Source organism: Haliotis cracherodii, unplaced genomic scaffold, assembly GCF_022045235.1.
Source record: "Haliotis cracherodii isolate W230 unplaced genomic scaffold, xgHalCrac1.p SCAF_8, whole genome shotgun sequence".
Classification (NCBI taxonomy): domain Eukaryota; kingdom Metazoa; phylum Mollusca; class Gastropoda; order Lepetellida; family Haliotidae; genus Haliotis; species Haliotis cracherodii.
Genome location: NW_027266341.1, coordinates 29873018 through 29894320, shown reverse-complemented (window position 1 = coordinate 29894320; position 21303 = coordinate 29873018). Strand labels below are relative to the sequence as shown.

At 40.4% G+C, this 21303-nt stretch overlaps 1 protein-coding gene across 2 annotated transcripts; it reads right to left on the bottom strand.

The window, feature by feature from the left end:
- Positions 1-6405: 6405 nt before the first annotated feature.
- On the bottom strand, positions 6406-12931 carry LOC139450160 (uncharacterized transmembrane protein DDB_G0289901-like). 2 transcript variants are annotated; one of them, XM_071231832.1, is made up of 4 exons: positions 12851-12931; positions 10294-10690; positions 9076-9246; positions 6406-8580 (listed from the first exon to the last, which is right to left on the bottom strand). In XM_071231832.1, exons 1-4 carry the CDS (start codon positions 12929-12931, stop codon positions 7337-7339), a joined length of 1893 nt encoding a protein of 630 aa, XP_071087933.1. In that variant the 3' UTR covers positions 6406-7336. The 2 variants fall into 2 exon arrangements, with proteins under 2 accessions (XP_071087933.1, XP_071087934.1); XM_071231833.1 differs by lacking the exon at positions 12851-12931 and having other exon boundaries at positions 6406-8571; positions 10294-10426.
- Positions 12932-21303: the final 8372 nt, after the last annotated feature.

The following is a 21303-nucleotide window of genomic DNA, read 5'->3' as shown; positions in this document are numbered from 1 at the left end:
TAATCAATGCATTGCCTTAATGCATCTAATTCATAAAACTAAATACACAGACATATCTACAAGATACATAAATATGAATCAAACACAAACTAACCTTATAGAGATCCTGAACACAACAAATATATCGTCCACTGATTTGAAATCCAGTCCACAGAACCACTGATATCCTTCAAGTGTAAGTGACCAACTAATCTAGCAAAGTCAGCAAAAAAACAGAAGAAACCTTTTACTTACATAATACAGAAGTTGGGAAGGAAAACAAAGCAAGACGCTTGTGCTGTTGGTGACTGTATAGGTGAAAGTGGCTATTGTTATGTTAGTAGTTATATCTAAGTACTGGAGCTAGTCTAATTGTTGTTGTTTTCATACTGCTCAAGTAATCTAGCTTGAGACAGAAACAGGCTAAACCAGAAACTAGACAATTAAAAAAGACTTTATTAAAATATTTACAAAATAGCAATAAAATCAACTCGGCCACAGTAACAAAAATCCCAGCCCCCAAACCAATAAAGAAAGGTGGTTAACCAGCGCAGATCCGACTGACTGGCATTTCAAGTTACTTTCGGATCCATATTATATACGAGCAAAATATACACGCAGAATGTTCAATGACACTGCACGGATGTAGTAGACCCACACCTACTATAAGATACCACAAACGGTCCGCTGCGATCCGGTGTCTGCTATAACAGGCTGTGTTAATGTACGGACACAAACGTTTGCTCATCATGCCGACCAAATAGACATCTTCTACCCCTTGCGATCCGCGATTTCATTAAAGATCCGATATTACGGATCAAGTGTGTTCGCGAAGCCAGTGGATCCGAATTTAACAGCTTTGACGCCATTTGCAATAACGCTTATCTATTTTGTACGGCTCGCTGTCGAAGGGACACGTTTATTATTTTCACCACAGTTACGGACCAACAAAAGGCACATGAGTCAATGTGGCCGCGGTTCACCGTTTCACGAGGCAATACATACGCCATGCACGTTCAACTATTGCAACAATGACAACCTGCTGAACCTGTCGGACTCTCTCACTCGCTCTCTCTTCTCTCGGTATTGGGTCCGCTCGTGAAATCTCCTGGTGTGCGCAGATAGCGTGTGATTCGCGGATTTCGGATTGCTGTTCAGTTTCGGATACGTGAAGATTAATCTGTGCGTCGTGATTTATTCTTTTCGGATCCTAAAAACGTGCAAGAAACCTTGTGTCGTTGCTTTTAAGTCTAGATCAGTCGATATCACGAGTTTCAGAAATGCACTCTTACCTTGTCTAGGGTGATTATTCTATCGATTCCCATACACGAAACCCCCCAATTCTTTATTGCAATGAAATATAATATCGACCGAAAGCCGTCGACTCGCCTCTTCGAAACCAACTGGGCAAACAAATGGCCGACATCCGACCCGCACAGAATGTGTGCGTGTCGGAAAGCAGCCCTCTGATTGGTCGATTGAGTGGGTATTGTTTTACGCCGCTATTTTTTTATCACCTACAATATAACAGCGGGGGACAACAGGAATGGGCTTCACGCATTGTACCCATTAAGGGAATCGAACCCGGGTCTTCGGCGTGACGGACGAATGCTTTTACCACATTGTCAAGGCTACCCCCACCGCCCTCCAGTCTAGACAAACCAGTGACTGATATAATGAGCAAAATGCATAGGGACCGATGACACGCACTCCTGAGTTCCCGACGGAATTAGACAATAATATGAACCTTGTGACTATCTGTATTTTTATAAAAAATAAATACGTTGAAACAATATTTCAGATATGTCCTGGTGTGCCAGCTTAGTTTGGAAAAGATCACGAGTAAGTAGCTGCGAACCATAGGGAGAGTATGGGATTCGAACCAAAATCAGTGGTACAAAAACTTGAGTACCTGTGCACTTAGAAAGAAAAGGTGTGAGCATGGTTTACATGTATGATTTGGTTATAATGAATGCAGTAGAGAGCCTATAACTCAGACAATGTAATTAGTGCCCTGTTGGCCTGTCATACAGACCCTAAAACACCACATCCAATACAGCCTATGCAGTCAAGATTACCGCAGTATAGAGAGACTCTGGGCTCCGTTTCATTATATTTCATAACTATAATTTAACAACTGTTTTTTATCCTTAAAATATGTTCATTTCAGAGACCAGATGTTAGTCCGGTGCCCTGTGTGAAACGGCTTCTGCAATACTTACTGGTATGGCATACTCAGATCTGGCGAGTAGAAAACGACAGTATTACGAGACAGACACGCTTGCTTAGACTGCCGGTCTGCTCTGGCCAAATCCCTTTACATATTTACACAGGTTGATAATATAATCCCCCCACACACAATTAGAGACATTTACGACGTATAAATATATGATATATGATATAATCTGTATTCTCAGCGATCAATATGGACCGCGATTTCTGTCTATGTTAACTCCCTTTGATCAGCAGCGATTACGCTCTGTCGTTACCCTCCCGGCATCATTTTGAAGTCCGCGAAAGAACTATCGTTGTCAGGAGCTTGTTTCGCGATCTTGCATCCCGCTGGTGTAGTGTGGGAGTTCGTCTTCTACCCTGCACCCGAATATGAGCTTAAGCGTCGGTCTGCCACCTGGGTTCGTGGGGTTCAAGAAAATTGTGAAACATCAAACAATTTGGATGTTTGTACATTTTAATTCACCCAATCCCAAACACGCAACGCAAACATGGGTAATACATTTTCGAAATAGTGAACAATTCATTAATGTGCTGTCTAGAAATTTTGCACACGTTTTTGTAACATGGAGTATTATTTCAATATACAGTGGTTCTCGATCAGTATGACACCTAATAACCTCCAAACTGTGCTTCAAATATAGAACAGTAAAAAATATTCTGAAATTAAATAATGAATCTTTTAATACATTTTCATCGTATCGACTCGTGACTCACAGTTTGCACGTGCATGTTAATGCACGGCGTTCAATTTTGATGTCTGCGTGTTTGTTGGGAGCATGATACTCACACACATAGTTTTTTAATGTAAACAGCACATAATGATTTTACAGCTTTCAGGTGTTCATTAAAACAGTTCTCTTTAACCATAAATTAAGCTAAAGCAATGCCACGGCTTGCTAAAAAATCAACGTCTATGCACCTTGGGAATGCTGCAAACAGCAATGGCGCAAAACGTAGTTGGCAGACATTCTAATGTTCATCGAAACACAATATCCCCTCTTTGGAGACGTTATCTAGATCAAGGAACACTCATGACTTACCACCGGCCGGTCGTCCACGTGTGACGTCACGTCAACGAGACAACCATATTCGATTGGTGCATCTACGATATCGATACCAAACCGCCACATTAACAGCACGGACAAGGCCCATGAAGATCCGGGGTAGAATAGGTCTTCAGCTACCCATACTTGCCATAAAAGGCGACTTTGTTTGTCGTAAGAGGCGACTAACGGATCGGGTGGTCAGATTTGGTTGATGCATGTCATCGTATCCCAATTGCGTAGATCGATGATCATGATGACAATCCAGTGATTCAGATTCGATTATTTCCAGACCGACGTCATATAGCTGGAATATTGCTGTGCGGCGTTACACAAAAACACCCCCAAAAAACAAAGCATGGACATTTCCTTGGTTGAGACCTGTTAGTGGCAGAACCATACGGAACCGGTTGAGGGAGTACAACATCCGGCTCCGACGTCCATCAATACGCTCAATTTTACTTCCACGGCACCGTGAGGCACGCCTAGCTTAGTATAGACAGCATCAGAGGTTCAGGAGCTCCAAGTCCAGCTTTCAACGGGACAGCTCTGATGGTCGCGCAAGGGGCGACATGCATTCCGGAGAACATGTTAGCGACGCTTGCTATACTCAACGTTGTCAGTTTGGGGTAATGTAATGGTGTGGGTTGGGTTCACATCACATGGGAGAACACCACCCATCATTGTTAATGACAATATGAATGGCGTACGCTTCTGGGCCCTCGGTCGAGATCATGTTCTTGTCTTCCTGCAAATGCACGTCGAGTGATGCATTGCTTCTGGCAATGACAGATAGCGTGTCATATATCTGGATGTATATGAGATGTAACCGCTTCGTCTACCGACCTGACAACCCAGATGTTTTTACAAATGTTGAATTATATTACAACTGTGAATACAGTCTTTAGTTTCATTTCTCAGAGTCAACTTATTTCAGTGTGGTGTAAAAACGTTCATATTTACAAAGCAGATGTAATTGTATCTCATTCATAAACTGCTGGGCAAAAGAAAGTATTCACTGGAAAATTTGATTTGACCCAAAATTACAAACTATAATACCCGTATGAAATACATTACCGTTGAATAACAATGTCTTGTTTGTTTCATTTTAGCCGCCTTCTTTTGCCCATCAGTCTGTTATTCAAGTATTCCAGTATCCTGATTTCATAAGTCAATTATTTACGAACTCATGACCTCACTCTGCATCCAATCAGTTTACATGCACCGTCATTATACAGCATATTAATCAACCTACACCTTTAGGGCTGTCTCTAATTGATTGAAACAGAAGAGTACAGAATAAAATTCACTACTTCCGTTTTGATTTTGACTGCATAGTTTGCAACATCATCAACATCATGCAATATCAGCACCATCATGCAACATCGGCAACACCATGAACCATCATCAACACCATGCAACATCAGCAACACCATGCAACATCAGCAACATCATCCAATATCAGTACCATCATGCAACATCGGCAACACCATGAACCATCATCAACACCATGCAACATCAGCAACACCATGCAACATCAGCAACATCATCCAATATCAGTACCATCATGCAACATCGGCAACACCATGAACCACCATCATCAACACCATGCAACATCATGCAATATCAGTACCATCATGCAACATCGGCAACACCATGAACCATCATCAACACCATGCAACATCAGCAACACCATGCAACATCAGCAACATCATGCAATATCAGTACCATCATGCAACATCGGCAACACCATGAACCATCATCAACACAATGCAACATCAGTAACACCATGCAACATCATCAACATCATGCAATATCAGTACCATCATGCAACATCGGCAACACCATGAACCATCATCAACACCATGCAACATCAGTAACACCATGCAACATCAGCAACATCATGCAATATCAGTACCATCATGCAACATCGGCAACACCATGAACCATCATCAACACCATGCAACATCAGTAACACCATGCAACATCAGCAACATCATGCAATATCAGTACCATCATGCAACATCGGCAACACCATGAACCATCATGCAACATCATGTAACATCATGCAGTATTATGTATCATCAGTAACATCATCAACATCATGAACCAAAAGAAGGTATGATATTGTATATAATCTGTCGACGTCAAATGAATAAAATGGGTATGTGAATATACCCTTTCGCACACTGAGAAAATAGTCTAGTGTATTCTACTAACTTAGTAACACTGGCCAGTAGGTTAGTAAACGACGAGGTTACTATCCTTCCTGGTAGATTCTACGCGGCAACTGTGGAGAGAAGGGCCACGCTGCCGGTTATCATATTTCAGTTTCGACGCTAAGACCTCGTGACATTGCTCACTTCCGCCTTTGTCACTGCACACTCGCCATTTTGAGAAAACAAGGAGATAATCATGAGTCAGGGTGTAAGCTATATATTGGCTTTGTGACGTTCTTAATATTATTCATAATGACACAATTATCAACTTTGCAGCATGAACTAAATGAAGAAGGCATGTAAGTTGATTTGCAAGACGTGAGTGTAAAACAAAACTTGTATATTATTTTTACCAGTCACTTACATTTCGTAGTATTGTGCAACTAAACTTAAAAGGTCACTTTAAATCATTATATGTTTTATCTTTCACCTGTATCATTTATGTCATTTGTTATTTACTTTTTTTTTGCAAATTGTATTCTGCAGCTGTCTGCAAGGAGCGCAGCATGACCAAGAAACAAGCATTTATTAAAATGTAGTAAAACTTACTAAAGCCTATATAGTAAATATACTATTGAAATTAGTACATTATGAGTAAACCAGTAATTTGAAAGATGGATAGTAATATTTACTAACTGATTTGGAAATTATACTATTCGACGATAGGCCATCCACACGTCTAACTAGAAAAAAACCCATTTACTAACTGGTTTGTAAAGTCTACAAACATGTTAGTGTCTAAGTGGACAGCAAAATTCACTGAGTTAGTCAAGTTTACAAACTATTTCTGTCAGTGCATGGTGACCATATGGCCAGGTTCCCCTGTGAATCTCACACTCCATGGATGACAAGTTTGTGCCTAGGGCAAAAAAAACAACAAACCCATTTATTGAAATAGCTTTAAATAAAAAGAACAATATTAGGGGCGGGGGAGTTATTACAATGGAAACGCGAAATATAGTTTTTTTTACAAGTCTTGCAATAAATCTGTCACACACCCCTCCCCCTTCTCTGTTATATTACAACTTCTCATTAGTGGGTACACACAAACATCATAATGAGAATTACATAGAAAATTGGGGGAAATGAAGTGAACGTTTTTTGTTTTTTAAAAATTTTAATTGGTTACCGAAAGAAAAGCAATTTCTGTTCCTACTGTGCATGAGTCAGAAACATGCCACTAACTCTGATCAACACTATCCATGTTCTTAACCTCTTCTGTTCAGACACTGCTGGTCCATATGTTTGTCCACTAAGAAAACATATGTGAACCATTTAACATTATGAAAACACTAAGAATATCAGCTCAGAAATTCCAGTCCAGAAGTAAATTTCTAATGCTGCAGTTTAGACCACATTCAAACCTTGATTGAAAAAATGTTTATTTAAACTAGGGGCAAAGGAGCCCCGACCAACAGTCAGTCTTGGTGGTCATCCCTACAGACTGTCCTTGTTACCTCTCCCTGCGTCCTTGACCAAGCATCCTTCTCCAGAGCACTCACACAGTAAGCCATGGGCATGAGCCTATGAGTCATTATCAGACAATCCAATGTCTGACGTCATGAGAATCGATCCACGCAACTGGGATACGATGATATGCGTCAAAAAAGTTAGCGAGCCTTACCACCCGATCTCGTTAGTCACCTCTTACAACAAGCATGGGTGGTTAAGACCTATTCTAACCGGGATGTTCACGTGTCAGGAACAATGTCGGTGCCTCTTCCCCTTTACTGTTAGGAGATTCTGGCTCATCCAGTGTGATTAATTAGATGTGTCTGACTGTCCCTGATCCTCCAGCCACAGAGTGACCCAGTGTAATGAGTGAGAAAGGGATGTCACCAGCAAATTCTTCATAATCCCCTATATTTCATCATTACTTGTCGAGGGATACCCTCGTACCTCATTTCTCAAGCGAGCAGATTGTTCTGATGCATCGTCACCTCTTTCCCTGAGAAAGAAATGTACGCCATCAAGTCCCCCATCAGCTGAAGGTCCTAATCCTGCACCATCTCTTGTCCCGAGATTCCCGCCTTCCTCACATCTCAAGCCAGCAGGATGTTCTGACCCATCACCATCTCTCACCCCAAGACAGGACACCCCAGTCAATGCTCCAGACCAACCTCCGCCATCATGTCTCACACCATCAGATTGTTCTGACCCATCACCATCTTTTTCCCCAAGACAGGACACCCCAGTCAATGCTCCAGACCAACCTCCGCCATCATGTCTCACACCATCAGATTGTTCTGACCCATCACCATCTTTTTCCCCAAGACAGGACACCCCAGTCAATGCTCCAGACCAACCTCCGCCATCATGTCTCACACCATCAGATTGTTTCGACCCATCACCATCTCTCTCCCCAAGACAGGACACCCCAGTCAATGCTCCAGACCAACCTCCGCCATCATGTCTCACACCATCAGATTGTTCTGGCCCATCACCATCTTTTTCCCCAAGACAGGACACCCCAGTCAATGCTCCAGACCAACCTCCGCCATCATGTCTCACACCATCAGATTGTTCTGACCCATCACCATCTTTTTCCCCAAGACAGGACACCCCAGTCAATGCTCCAGACCAACCTCCGCCATCATGTCTCACACTATCAGATTGTTTCGACCCATCACCATCTCTCTCCCCAAGACAGGACACCCCAGTCAATGCTCCAGACCAACCTCCGCCATCATGTCTCACACCATCAGTTTGTTCTGACCCATCACCATCTCTTTCCTCAAGACAGGGCACCCCAGTCAATGCAGCAGACCAACCTCCGCCATCATGTGTCACACCATCAGATTGTTCCAATTCTGAGCCTTGTAACAGAAACAACTCCGAGGCCATCTTTGTTGCTCTGTTGATTTTTCTCTTCTTTGTGCAAATGCAACATAAGAATGTCCCCATGTTCTTTCTATTTCCTTGTACGTGTCCGCAATATCCACGGATGATAATGATGGTGATACTGATGACAATGAGGACAAGGAGGACCACTGTTGTTGTTGTGAACAGCGTGAGTGTGTCCTCCCGGTCATGTGATGAAGGACTTGGTGTGCTGGCTGAATCTGTGGTAGATGAGCCTATTGGGGTGGTTGATCCTGAAGATCCTTAAAAGGAAAACTTATATCATTCATGTAACAAATTCCATATATCATGTGACAAAAGGAAACACTTGAAAACAGGCTCGTTTAGGGACCAAGCATTTTATATTGTGGGGGCAACTGGGATTTAATCGAAAAAAATAAATGTCCACGAAAATTCCCGAAACAATAAATTATGCTGCAGCCTATTGAGAAAAGAAGAAATTGTCACCAACAAAAATGACATGGTTCCAAAAATATTCCTGCTCACGTATTTTTTAAACTATCTCCACATTTGTCTCTGTGTGTATGTGTCAGTGTGTGTGTATGTGTGAGTGTGTGTCTATGTGAGTGTGTGTGTCTGTGAGTGTGTGTGTCTGTGAGTGTATGTGTCTGTGAGTGTATGTGTCTTTGTGTGTGTGTGTGTGTGTGTGTGTGTGTGTGTGTGTGTGTGTGTGTGTGTGTGTGTGTGAAGCTGGAACGTACTTCACTATTATATACAACATCCATACATATGCTTACCCGAAAGTGTCCTCTTGGGCATGGGTCCCCCAATGATGGGCATACACCTCATGGTGGGGTCCCTGCTCTTGGTGAGGCACTCGTCCACCACCACAGTGGCCCCCGGGTGGTCGGGGTAGCAGTAGGAACACTTGATGCACGTGCTGGGCAGGTTCGGGTGGCGGTAGTAGCCTGCAAGTGAGTAGAGAGTGAATGGGTTTAACGCCACGGATCCTGACACACTTAGGGTCCGAATCGTGGTGTCTGAGACGACTGGGTCTTCCATGCCAACGACTTCTTGAGTAATCAGAGGTTTGTTTATTCGCAGATCTGTCTCCCTTGTCCATCATACCAACTGGTAATGCCACTTAAAGAAACTATCAAGACATCTAACCTCGACCAGACCAGACAAGCCAGTGATTGATGTCATGAACATCGATCCACGCAATTGGGATACAATGACATGCATCAACCAAGTCAGCGAGTCTGACCACCCGATCCCGTTTTGTGTATACAATTCCAACCAATATTTTTGGTTTCGCTGTTAGAACCTTTTACCAACCAATCAAAATGGATAAGGGAGGTAACTCGTACTGCCCAACGTCGAAATGGGTAAGGGAGGCAACTCGTATTGTCTAGAAACATAAGCTGCCGCCAGTCTTTTTTTTAAATGAAGACACCCTTTCTATCAAAATGACTTTTGAGGGCAGTCAGTTTTTCAATGTTGAATTAGGACTGGCCGCCATTTATTTTATATCGCCAATCAACTTGACGTATAGTCTGGAAGGTAATTCACGGGTGGAATGAGCATTCATTGAAATAGACATCTGCACAGTTGAACCAATCAACTCAACTCGAAAGGGTGCACGGGAATCACGCACGCACGAATACGGTGTTAGCGTTGGGCGTCTCAACGAGCATGATTCCCGTGCACCCCTTCGAGATGAGTTGATTGCTTCAACTGTGTCATATGGCCCTGTGACGCAGGGGTAGCATTATGCAGATGGCTGTTTCAATGAATGCTCGTTCCACCCGTGACGAACAGGCCTAAGTCCGATAGTTTTTCAGATATTGTAGTAAACGTCGGTACCTTAAATTACCTTCCAGACTTATGGGAGGATAGCCCAAAGAACTTTAGCACTCTGGTGAAACCAACGTGCACGGCTGTGGTCCTGGTAAACCTAGAAACATTATATGGTGATTTGTCGGTCACAAACACACTTTTGAATAAGATATTACCTTCAATACAATCTCCGCACTTGTAGTCATGGGTCTTGCTACAGTTCCTCTCCACCGTCATCGCCCTGCTACATCTACTGCACGGCATGCAGAATCCAGCTGACCAATCGGAAGAGTACATGTTTTTTGCACACGGTTCGCACTGCGTGTCAGAGGTCAAAGTACAATAGTGAGACACGAAGGTTCCAGGCAGGCAATGCGAGCACTTCCGGCATTTGATTCCCCCGCTAGAAAATGTTCCATGGTCACATGACTTGCAACCCGTATCCGATTGGTTCGTGCATGAAGAGTTCACCTCTGACCCGGGAGGGCACTGGGCACACGGTTTACAAGAACTGTGGTCTTGTGCATTAATGTCATAGTAGTGTTGTTCAGGGCATGGTTGCGAATTCTGTCCCTAAAAAAATGCATCGCTAGGTAATTATGGTATCATATATATCACGACACGCATGACGATACCATGCAAGACGAGACTTTACGACATCAGGTATTTGTATATATTGACAAACCAAAGGTCTATATTTCTATGAAACAGTTCATTCTACGAGAGGTGTTTTAACTTTGAGTTCAAAATAATCTAAGTAACAGATGGCGTGCCAGCTTGATGTTGTAAACCGAGGGTGAGGTGAAATGGATTATCGTCGCATTTAAGATTATTTCACGTATATTACGACGTGTTTATGTGACTGTTCGTCCTATTCCGGACTACTGTCTGTTTTACAGTGCTGACCCACTGAGATACCATGTTGTAGTTTAACGTGAAAACTACACTCAAGACTCAGTATACAGACTTCGAGCCGACCAGGCCTTTTCTCCTTCATTCAGGTCACCGGGCATCTTTTAACGTCTTTCTTTGGTACACTGTAGTACATTCTCTGCAGAGTTGCGTCCCTTAGCCGCGTAAGGATCCGCTGCTAATGGTCATTACAGATAATGATGCTTTGTGTGTCAGTACCATGGTAAACATCTTTTATGGGCGTCAGTTTGGCGTTCTTCTCACATAGTGATATCACCCAAATAATGTTCAAAGCCACGATAAACTAAAACAATTATAAATTGATCATTTTCGGAAATCCATAAAAGAGATACTAGTAGATGTTTAAGAAAAATAATTTTGTTCTAAACCTCCAGCAAATCTACACCTCGCTGCTTGTGTCCCCATGGGGATTCCGGGTTAGAATTAGCCCCCAGCAACCTATGCTGGTCGATCGCTAACTTGAGGTGACGGGTGGACGGACTCGGTGATGTGTTTTTTTACCACGGCGGGGGCGGTCGGGTAGCCTAGCTTTCGCTCGTCACGTCGAAGACGCGGGTTCGATTCCCGACATGGGTACAATGTGTGAAGCCCATTTCAGGTGTCCCCCGCCGTGATATTGCTGGAATATTGCTAAACGCTGCGTAAAACCAAACTCACTCACTCACTTACCACGACGCCATGGATCGTTGTTCACAATATCAATCACTGGACTGGATGTTCCAGGCATTATTATTTACAGGTCGCTGTCATTTAGCTGGAGTATTGCTGTGGGCAGCGATAAACAAACAAAACACTGCTTCTGAAAAAAGTATCTAAATATATCTTGCTGACGACTGCCAATTAAAATTTGAATAAGGAAGTCTCTTGAACACTATCGTGGCGGAAATTAATGACAATCGAGCATGTGTAATTAGATAAACGAGTTTATGACTCATTATTTAGGTGCGATTTTCGAGAAATACACTCTAATTTCGAGAAAATATTGACAATTAAAAGCGTCCGCTTATTTCGTTAAACAGACAGAATATTATATTGTGTCATAACTTAAGAATTGACCTTCACTTTGTCTGACTTCACTGGAGTATGAACCTTCATAGAGTGAGGGCCAAACTGTATGAACGTCGGAGGTTGTGACCGACCTCTCGTCCAATGGAAAAGCCGTATATCGTGTAAACGTCAAGTTAAAAAATTAAAACCGCATGAATGTATTTTATAGAACATTCAAATATGCACATCAGTTTTAATTTAAATCATTTGAAAAATAAAATAGAAATATTCCACTATTTATCAAGTTATTATGTATTACAACGTCGTAAAATAATTGCTCTCATGACTTTCAGTGTGGCTGCCCCAAAGTTATTGAATGATCTTCCACTTGAGATTTGACTTTCCTCAACATTTCAGACATTCAAAGCAAAACTAAAGACACATTTGTTCAAAAAGGCTTTCCAGAGTGACATTTGAATATAGCGCTTTCAGCATGAACTCTACATGGAGGCAGAGACCATATAATAGAGGCTAGCGCATTAATGAGTGCACATTATTATTATTATTATCTATTGTCAGGTTGCATGCAATATGGTGACATTTGTGAAAGCATCAAGAACATGGACACACACAGACTACAAGTAGCAGCTACAAGATATATGGTCGATCACACCCCAGTGTCTATACTATATCCTTTTATATCGTATAATGGCACTGGGTGTGACCATATATCTGGTAGCACCTCTCTACCTCGTATTATATGAGTCTAGTGTATATGAATCTGGTCATTGATATTTATAAAATCATACTTACCCAAGTTGTTGACATTACGTCCACTATAAATATTACGATGATTTTCATTGCAGATTCGGAGTGTGTAGAGCAACCGAACATCTTCAGGCAATGACGCTACGAGTTACGTGGACTACCGTAGTTATATTTAGGTACACGGAAAATACGTGCGTCTAAATATAGAAGGGAAACTTTGGCATTTCCGGTGCAGCATCTGACTCAAGACGAATCTGCTGTAACCACGACAACGAATGCATCGCGATTATGGACTGTTTATTTTAGTTGTCTAGGTTTTGGTTGTGGGTATATATTTTCTTCCGTAATTACTTAAACACATTTAATTGTTTAGCCAGAGACCAAACATTATTTGTGGTGTCTGGTTTAACCAAAGACATGTTCCCTGCTAAATTGGTCTGGAGTGACGGATGGCTACCCCCGTGACAACCCGGGTAAGAATTGGTCGGTTAACATGGTTAACGGGATGGGGTGGTCAGACACGCTGACTTGGTTGATGCATGTCATAGTATCCCAAATATGTAGATCGATCAGGGTTAAACCTTTTAGTCCCGCAAATAGTTATCTTATTTTAAAATATATATATCTACAAAATAAATCAAAATGAAGCCCAGAACAATCCTTAATTTAGACATGTCTAATCATTAGAGAATTGAGTTTTTTTCAGTTTACTCTCTAGGGTCTGGAGGAGAATCGAAAAAGCATACATGTTATATGTAACACGATTTATAGATCCTTAAGCAATGTTCGAGTGGGTCAAAAATTCATTAAAAAAATCATGTTGAGGTAAAGATAGTTGATTTTCATGACAATCTACTTTGGTGTCACTGAGAGGGTTATGATTGTTAATTGTTTTACACCACACTCAACAATACTCCAGCTACATGACTGCGGTCTGTAATTGATCGAGTCTGGACCAGACAATCCAGTGATTGATATCAAGGGCATCGATCCATGCAATTGAGATCGATAACATGCATCAACTAAGTCAGAACTTCTTATGAGTTATTGAGTGAAAGAGTATGGGTTTACACCGCTTTTAGCAATATTCCAGTAATATCACGGCGGGGGGACACCAGAAATGGGCTTCACACATTGTACCTATGTCGGGAATCGAACCGGGTCTTTAGCGTGACGAGCTAGGCTACCCGACCGCCCCCATACTTCTTATGAATATGGAAAGGGTTTCATAACCTATTTTCAATCATTTGATAACATTATCATTTTAGTATCCATATATGATTTGTTCGTCTGTTTAACGCCACAATCAGCAATATTCCAGCTATATGATGGCGGTCCGTAAACAATCAAGTCTGGAACAGGCAATCCAGTGATTGATATCAAGAGAATCGATCTACGCCATTGGGATACGATGACATGAATCAACCATCAGAGAGCCTGACAACACAATCCTGTCAGTCGTCTCTTACAACAAGCATAGGTTGCTGAAGACCTATTCTAGCCCGGATCTTCACAGGTATTCTCGTTTTTGAAATAATAGAATAATTGCCTTACTCCATTCTAATGACCTTGGCCTCATAGAAAAGTCTACTAAAGTCTATACAACTGGTGACTATGCCAAGAGGTCATGTTTGTCTAGTTTGGTGCTCATGTGCACCAATGAAATGAGGTCTCCAGTTTTTGGTCTGATAAGGTGTTGTATGCTTAATTCATTGCATCTTCCCGAGGAAACTGGACTTTTAAAGTCAGTTAACTCTCTTGCCTCGGGAAGATGAATTCATTGTGACCCTGACCAGTCAATTATATGCCAAAAAGGAAAAATCTGTTTCGTACACTCATGAAATCTCTGTACATTTAGATAAACAGAAACAACAAATAATTCATGGCAGACATATATTTTATTTTCAAAGAAGACAAAACATTGGAAAGCATGTATATGAAGAGATATTGCATAAACTCCATATATTGCATAAACTCCAGCATTGTTGTACAGACTGAAATATAACATAGATTTGATCTATAGAAAATGTGTCCACTGATATTGGCCACTCTTGTCTTCAGTGTTCAAATTACTTATCGGCATATAAAACAATGCAAGACTGTTATATAAAAAATCACACATATACATACAGTTGATATTTTTAAAAATATATTGTCCCTGAGGATAAAAATGAGTGTTAGTAGCACATGAAACAGTTATGAAGACGATGTCTTGCCAAAAAGGGGAAATTGACAATTGATCATAAAGACTATGTACAGATCTACCAAAATTCATATTTTGTTTTTGTTTGTTGTTTAACGCAGTACTGAGCAATATTCCAGCTACCGCGTGTATGACGGTGGTCTGTATACATAAAAGAGTCTGGACCAGACAATCCAGTGATTAACATCATGAGCATCGATCAAGCATCGATGAATAAATAAGAGTCTGGACCAGACAATCCAGTGATTAACATCATGAGCATTGGTCCACGCAATTGGGATACGATGGTTTTGAATGATTTTAAGACCATTTTAATGGCCTTAGAGAGCATGTATTCTGAAAAATTATATTTTTATCTACATTTCATATGAATGCGTGAAAATTTCCCAACCTTGCGTGTGAGCGTGACATAGGTGATAAATGCGTGAGTCTCACGCGAGATGCGTGAGAGTTGACAGGTATGCTCTGAGCTTAAAATGACTTCTATGGAGAATAGTTTTTCTACTACCATACAATTGTTACACCTGTTTCACATGAAACACACTAAAATCCAATTGCCTCTAACAACATATGATGCCAACTTACGAGAACAATAAATGTGGAAGTTCAGCTTCCTCAATCTGGCTATTTCAGAGATAATTATATACAGAGACAAAATTGCATTTTGATAAAATTTCACAGCATTTTGATACTTTTGTTCAGCAGTAAATAGTTTTTTGTATATGGTTGCCGGAGTAGCCATATTGAAAATCATATTTGAACCTCTTGAACAAATTCAGGTGTCATCATTGGTGGGAGTAAGCATGTGGAGTTTCAGCTTCATTGGTCCAATGGTTTTTGAGGAGATGCTTACAGATGACATCAACCACAATGACAGAAGCCAGACAACCAGGCCATGACATAGCTCACCTGACTTTCAATCAGCCAGACAACCAGGCCATGACATAGCTCACCTGACTTTCAATCAGCCTGACAACCAGGCCATGACATAGCTCACCTGAATTTCAATCAGCCAGACAACCAGGCCATGGCATAGCTCACCTGACTTTCAATCAGCCAGACAACCAGGCCATGGCATAGCTCACCTGACTTTCAATCAGCCAGACACCCAGGCCATGACATAGCTCACCTGACTTTCAATCAGCAGAGTTAAAAACTTGAAAATACAACATGTCTTCGTGGACAAATACTATATCACTCCATTTTCACCAGGGATAGGCTTTCCCATGAAACTAGGTTGCATCACAGGATACATGTTCGAACATGGACTCAAGACAAGGTACTACGCTGGTTCTTCTTTCAGCAAATAAAATGCAACCTGAACACAACTTTATTTTGCTTCATTCTGTCAACCTTTCTGATTTCATTGAGAAATCAGAGAGAATGTTCTTAACTAGATTAGAAAACCAAGGAAGGAGGGAGCAACTTCGTTTAAAACAAACAATTATGCTTGGTAGCAAATGAAAAGCTTCTATAACATTCCAAAAGGTGGAGAAAAGACGAAGCACTGGTACCATCACTGACCATGTTCATACCGCAGACCAGTAATAATACAAGCACAGGGCTACAATAATATTATGACTTTAATAATGGAAAGACAAAACACTTTTGTGTAAACAGGGTGGTCGGGTAGCCTAGTGGTTAAAGCGTTCGCTCATCACGCCGAAGACCTGGGTTTGATTCCCCACATGGGTACAATGTGTGAAGCTCATTTCTGGTGTCCCCTGTCATGATTTTGCTGGAATATTGGTAAAAGCGTTGTAAAACCATACTCACTCACTCATGAAGTGTACACACTGCTACTGGAATCATAAACAAAAGTTGAGAACTATATCATGAGGTAGGTAAAAAAAAAGTTATTTGTTTGAGTGAAAGCATGATATTTGGTCTGAGAAGAAAATGCGGAATGTTCTTGACATTGCAACAAACAGGTGAAGAGAAACACAGCACTGTATCAAGCAACATTGTAACTAAACATTTCATTTACAAAATTAAAACTCTAAAATATGAGGTCAATATTTAAACTGCCGGGCAAAAGGCAGCATACACGAGAAAATTAAAAACTGTGTCAAAACATAACAAGGCTGAAAACAGACTTCAAAACATAGCCAACTTAATGTCTCAAATACAACGATACACACATCGAATAACCGTTTCTTTCTTCTCCTTTCGACCACCATCAAACATGGGTGTATACTTCCTTTTGACAAGCAGTGTATGATGCCAGTGCAAAAAGAAAAGTGAACACTTTCATTTATCTTAATGAAATATGACATTTTTGTGACATTAAAATAAAAGAGTATGCAGTGGGTTTCACTATCTGGGGAAATACTGATTGTCGATGGGTGTACCTATGTACCCGAGATTGTCTCAAACAGATGATTACCCCTCCAGTGACTGCTGATATCAGATGAAATCGGTTTTACAATATGGAGTCTGTCAAATAATGTCTACCTGAACAATCCTCCATAGTAAGGTTTTTTTTTCACATTTAATAGTGTGTAATGATACTGTGTGTCATCACAGATTTTCAGTCTTCCATTTACATAATTTGAAAACCACGTTGTGCCATTGACGCCAAATGAAATATTTTTCGGCAGATAATAGAGAATGATTCTTCTCTGGTGTTGACATTTTATGTTTACCACCTAAAGCAGGAGATTAATTGTTTCAGTGAACAGTATGCCTGCCATATTTGATAACTTTTGAAAAATCTCATTTACCTTATATTTTAACATTGTTGCTGCCTTAATGAACAACAAAACAAAAATAATACCTCTGACTTATCTCCCTTTGATTTTGTATCTGCAACAAGGGGCATAACTCTTCTAGTTGACATCAAAATAATCAAATGTGCTTTTGAAAGTCGTCATCCATTTTTCCTGAATGATTTTTACAAACATATTGTAATGATTTTTTACAAGAGGAACAGATTCAACATTATAGTACCAAATTACAAATCAGCTTTCAATGGCTGGCAAAAGTGGTATGACCCGAAATATCTGAAACAGATTCAAATGCAGTGGAAAGATTTCCTATCAAACTGTGAATTCTATCAACAGTGGCAAATAGAATAAAACAAATATTTTGTTACTGTCTAATAAAACATAATGAAACAAATCAGCTGATTACAGTTTGTGTTTGGGACTAGTTTGGTGTATCAGGTAAATGTGTTTGCCATGATCAGTGTCACTTACAATTTTGGTGGCTCTACAGTAATATATATACCACATGAGCTGTAATCCCAGGTTTGAATCCCCAGATATGTATAATGTATAAATCACATTTCTGGTATTGCCCCACAGGATATTGCTATAATATTGCTAACAGTGGTGCAAACTGATACTTTCTCACATAGCTACCACACACTGCTTACGGTATATGGTCTCTGCTGTCATATTGTCAGTAATACATTGATGAGAGAGAGTTGGATTAAAACCAACAACCTTCGCATCCTGTCATCAAAGGGACATAACCCAGGGTTTCTGATTTCCATTTTCTAGAAAACTGACTGAGCGTCATGAAAACTGACCTATGGATTTCTTAAAGTTTGGTCAAGATATAGAAGAATATTATAGGAAAATATGATAAAATATGTTCTTGTCTTTGCAAGTTTTCTTGGCAACCAACTAAATTGTCAGGTTCAGGCAGTGTATAGCTGGATTGTAGTCAAAAAAAAGGCAAACAGTATATTTATGTTGTAACACACAAATCAGTAAAAAACAAAACAAATGTCCCACTTTGTGCCCATGAGAAATGCAATTACTGATGATTATTTTAGTTTGTTTTAAGTACAACAAACAACTATGCAGCCTAAACACTAGACTTGCACAAGTCTCTAAGGCAATAATCAATTTAAATCATAAGTTCTAGATTATGTAAATAATAAGAACAAGTTGTCGTCATAAGAGACTGGAGTCCTGTACTGTCCACATAGCTGTGTAGAAGGGGGTGCGCATTATACACGAAATAATGAGTTTTGATGTTTTTTTCCCCATGGAAAGATCTTACCCTGAGCACGTAACACCGGAAATACCCTGACAACAAATCCATACTGAAGTACACAAATTAATCATGTAATTACACTGTCTGGCTATAAAAAGTGTTCTTTGTATATCTGGACTTATGTATGTAACTTATTTCATTAATTTTATTCAAAATTCCTTTTAATATTGTTTAAATTAATTTCGGCGAAATCGTGCGTGAAGCAATCGGAAGATCGCAAAACTCACCGTTATCAACAGCAACCACGGTCAGATTACCGTTATTGACGCTTTGAAACGAACATTAATTGACACAGAATGGATACATATATCAGAAATGCCATACTTGGACTCGTTAAAAGTCATATTTGTTATAGTTTGACGATTCTATGTCAACACGTAGTTCTCGTGTTGGGGGTACTGATCATCCAACACACTGCACTCTGCCCGTGAATCAGTGGATGTAAGGGGGCCAGTGTGTTCTATGGAAGGCATGTGAGATTTGTCTGGGGAAGACATCTGCCTCCGAGAAAACTGGAGAAAAAGTAATTGCAGAGAAAAGAACTAAATGTCACAATTGCTGAAAAAACATTAAAATTAACATAAAATCTTACAAAGACAATTTGAAGAAAAATCATCAGCATGCTTTAAAAACAATTTAAAAAATACCTTTTTACATACTTATAAGCCTAGACTATAACATTACTGACTAATTATTAAACACATTTTGATCGGTAAGATATACCATAGATTCCTGCAAGGTAGATAACTCCACTGTGTTACAAATCTACTACTGAATATGCGATGGTTAATAAACAGGGTGATAAGCATGTATTATATACAACCGAATGTCACTTGAGGCAGCAGCACATTAGAAAGTAGTTCCAGAGTAACACATCTCATCAAGCACAACTTAGTGATAAGTCTTTATAATGCTATAGCTGATGTGTTAAGTAAACCGTCTTGCTTCACACTTTATCTTGCCAAACATGAAAGACTTTGGTCAATAAAATACATACATAACAATATTTCAAACTATTTTGCATCCAACATAGAATAATAGCGTGGCTGACTTGTCTGACCTGCTTTCTAGAAACTGTAACTGGTCAATCTAAACGGACAGCTCATATGAGCTGTTCAACTGATTGTCTGAAACATTTCTTTGTGTTAAACACACAAGTCTACTGTCAGTGGAATAAAATTAATGGTTTCAGATGTCATTTTATTTCACTTTTCTTTTCCTTTATTTTTACTAAAATCTTATCCTTTACTCCGATACACTACTTCTGTGTGTATAGATCTGAGGACATCAGGGAAAGTGGGAATGGGTTCTTGAACCAATCAAATGTCAACTTTCTTAACCAACTTGATTCAGAAATGTTCAATGTTGGCAAAAGAAAACTGCCTCAGAACACAAACATACCACCCCAGAACAACCTTCTGCATTTAGATCCCTTGGCATTTTTTTGTATTCAGATCCTCCCAATCATAATCATTTTTGAGATACTGAAATCAGATATACTTGTCTGAATGCTTCGCTCACTCAAACCTGTACCATGTGAAGATCAGGGTAGCGATTAGGTCTTCAGCAACCCATGCTTGCCGTAAAAGGAGACAATGCTTGTCGTAAGAGGCGTCTAACGGGATCGGGTGGTCAGGCTCACTGATTTGGTTGATGCATGTCATCGATCCCAATTGCATAGATCAATGCTCATGATATCAATCACTGGATTGTCTGATCCAGACTCGATGAATTACAGACCGCTGTCATATAGCTGGAATTTTGCTGAGTGCGGAGTTAAACAAACAAACAAACAAACAAACAAACAAACAATCAAAGCTGATTGGCTGATTAAAAAATTCACCCTACACAACCTCCAATGAAGCATCCTCAGGTCTTCACAAGTCATTCAGGTGTGACATCAGATCTTCACACACAGGACCGACTCCACCCGGAGAGCGGAAGATCCGGGGTTCGATCCCCAGCCGTGTCATACCAAAAGACGTTAAAAGTTGGTACTTGTTGATACCCTGTCTGGCGCTCGGCATTAAGGGGCTAAAACAAGGACTGGTCGGCTCGGAGTCAGTATACTGTGTCTGACTGGGGTATTCATGTTAAAACTGCAGCATGCATATCTCAGTGTGCTGGCACTATAAATCGGCATCAGTCCGGACTAGTACAAGCAGCCACACACACACACATGCATGCATGTCGCTATATAAGTGCAATAATCTTGGACGCGACGTTAAACCAAATTTCACCTCACATCTTCACACACAGAAGTATGATATCAGAGTTAAAGGTATGAGTT

What these genes read in the sequence shown, in the direction of transcription:
- LOC139450160 (XM_071231832.1), bottom strand. Translation starts at nt 12,931, where the DNA reads ATGTTCGGTTGCTCTACACACTCCGAATCTGCAATGAAAATCATCGTA. An exon ending in GTGCGGAGATTGTATTGAAG is followed by an intron (nt 9,247 to 10,293) that starts GTAATATCTTAT and finishes ACTCACTTGCAG; the next exon opens with GCTACTACCGCCACCCGAAC. An exon ending in GCCCAAGAGGACACTTTCGG is followed by an intron (nt 8,581 to 9,075) that starts GTAAGCATATGT and finishes TTTCCTTTTAAG; the next exon opens with GATCTTCAGGATCAACCACC.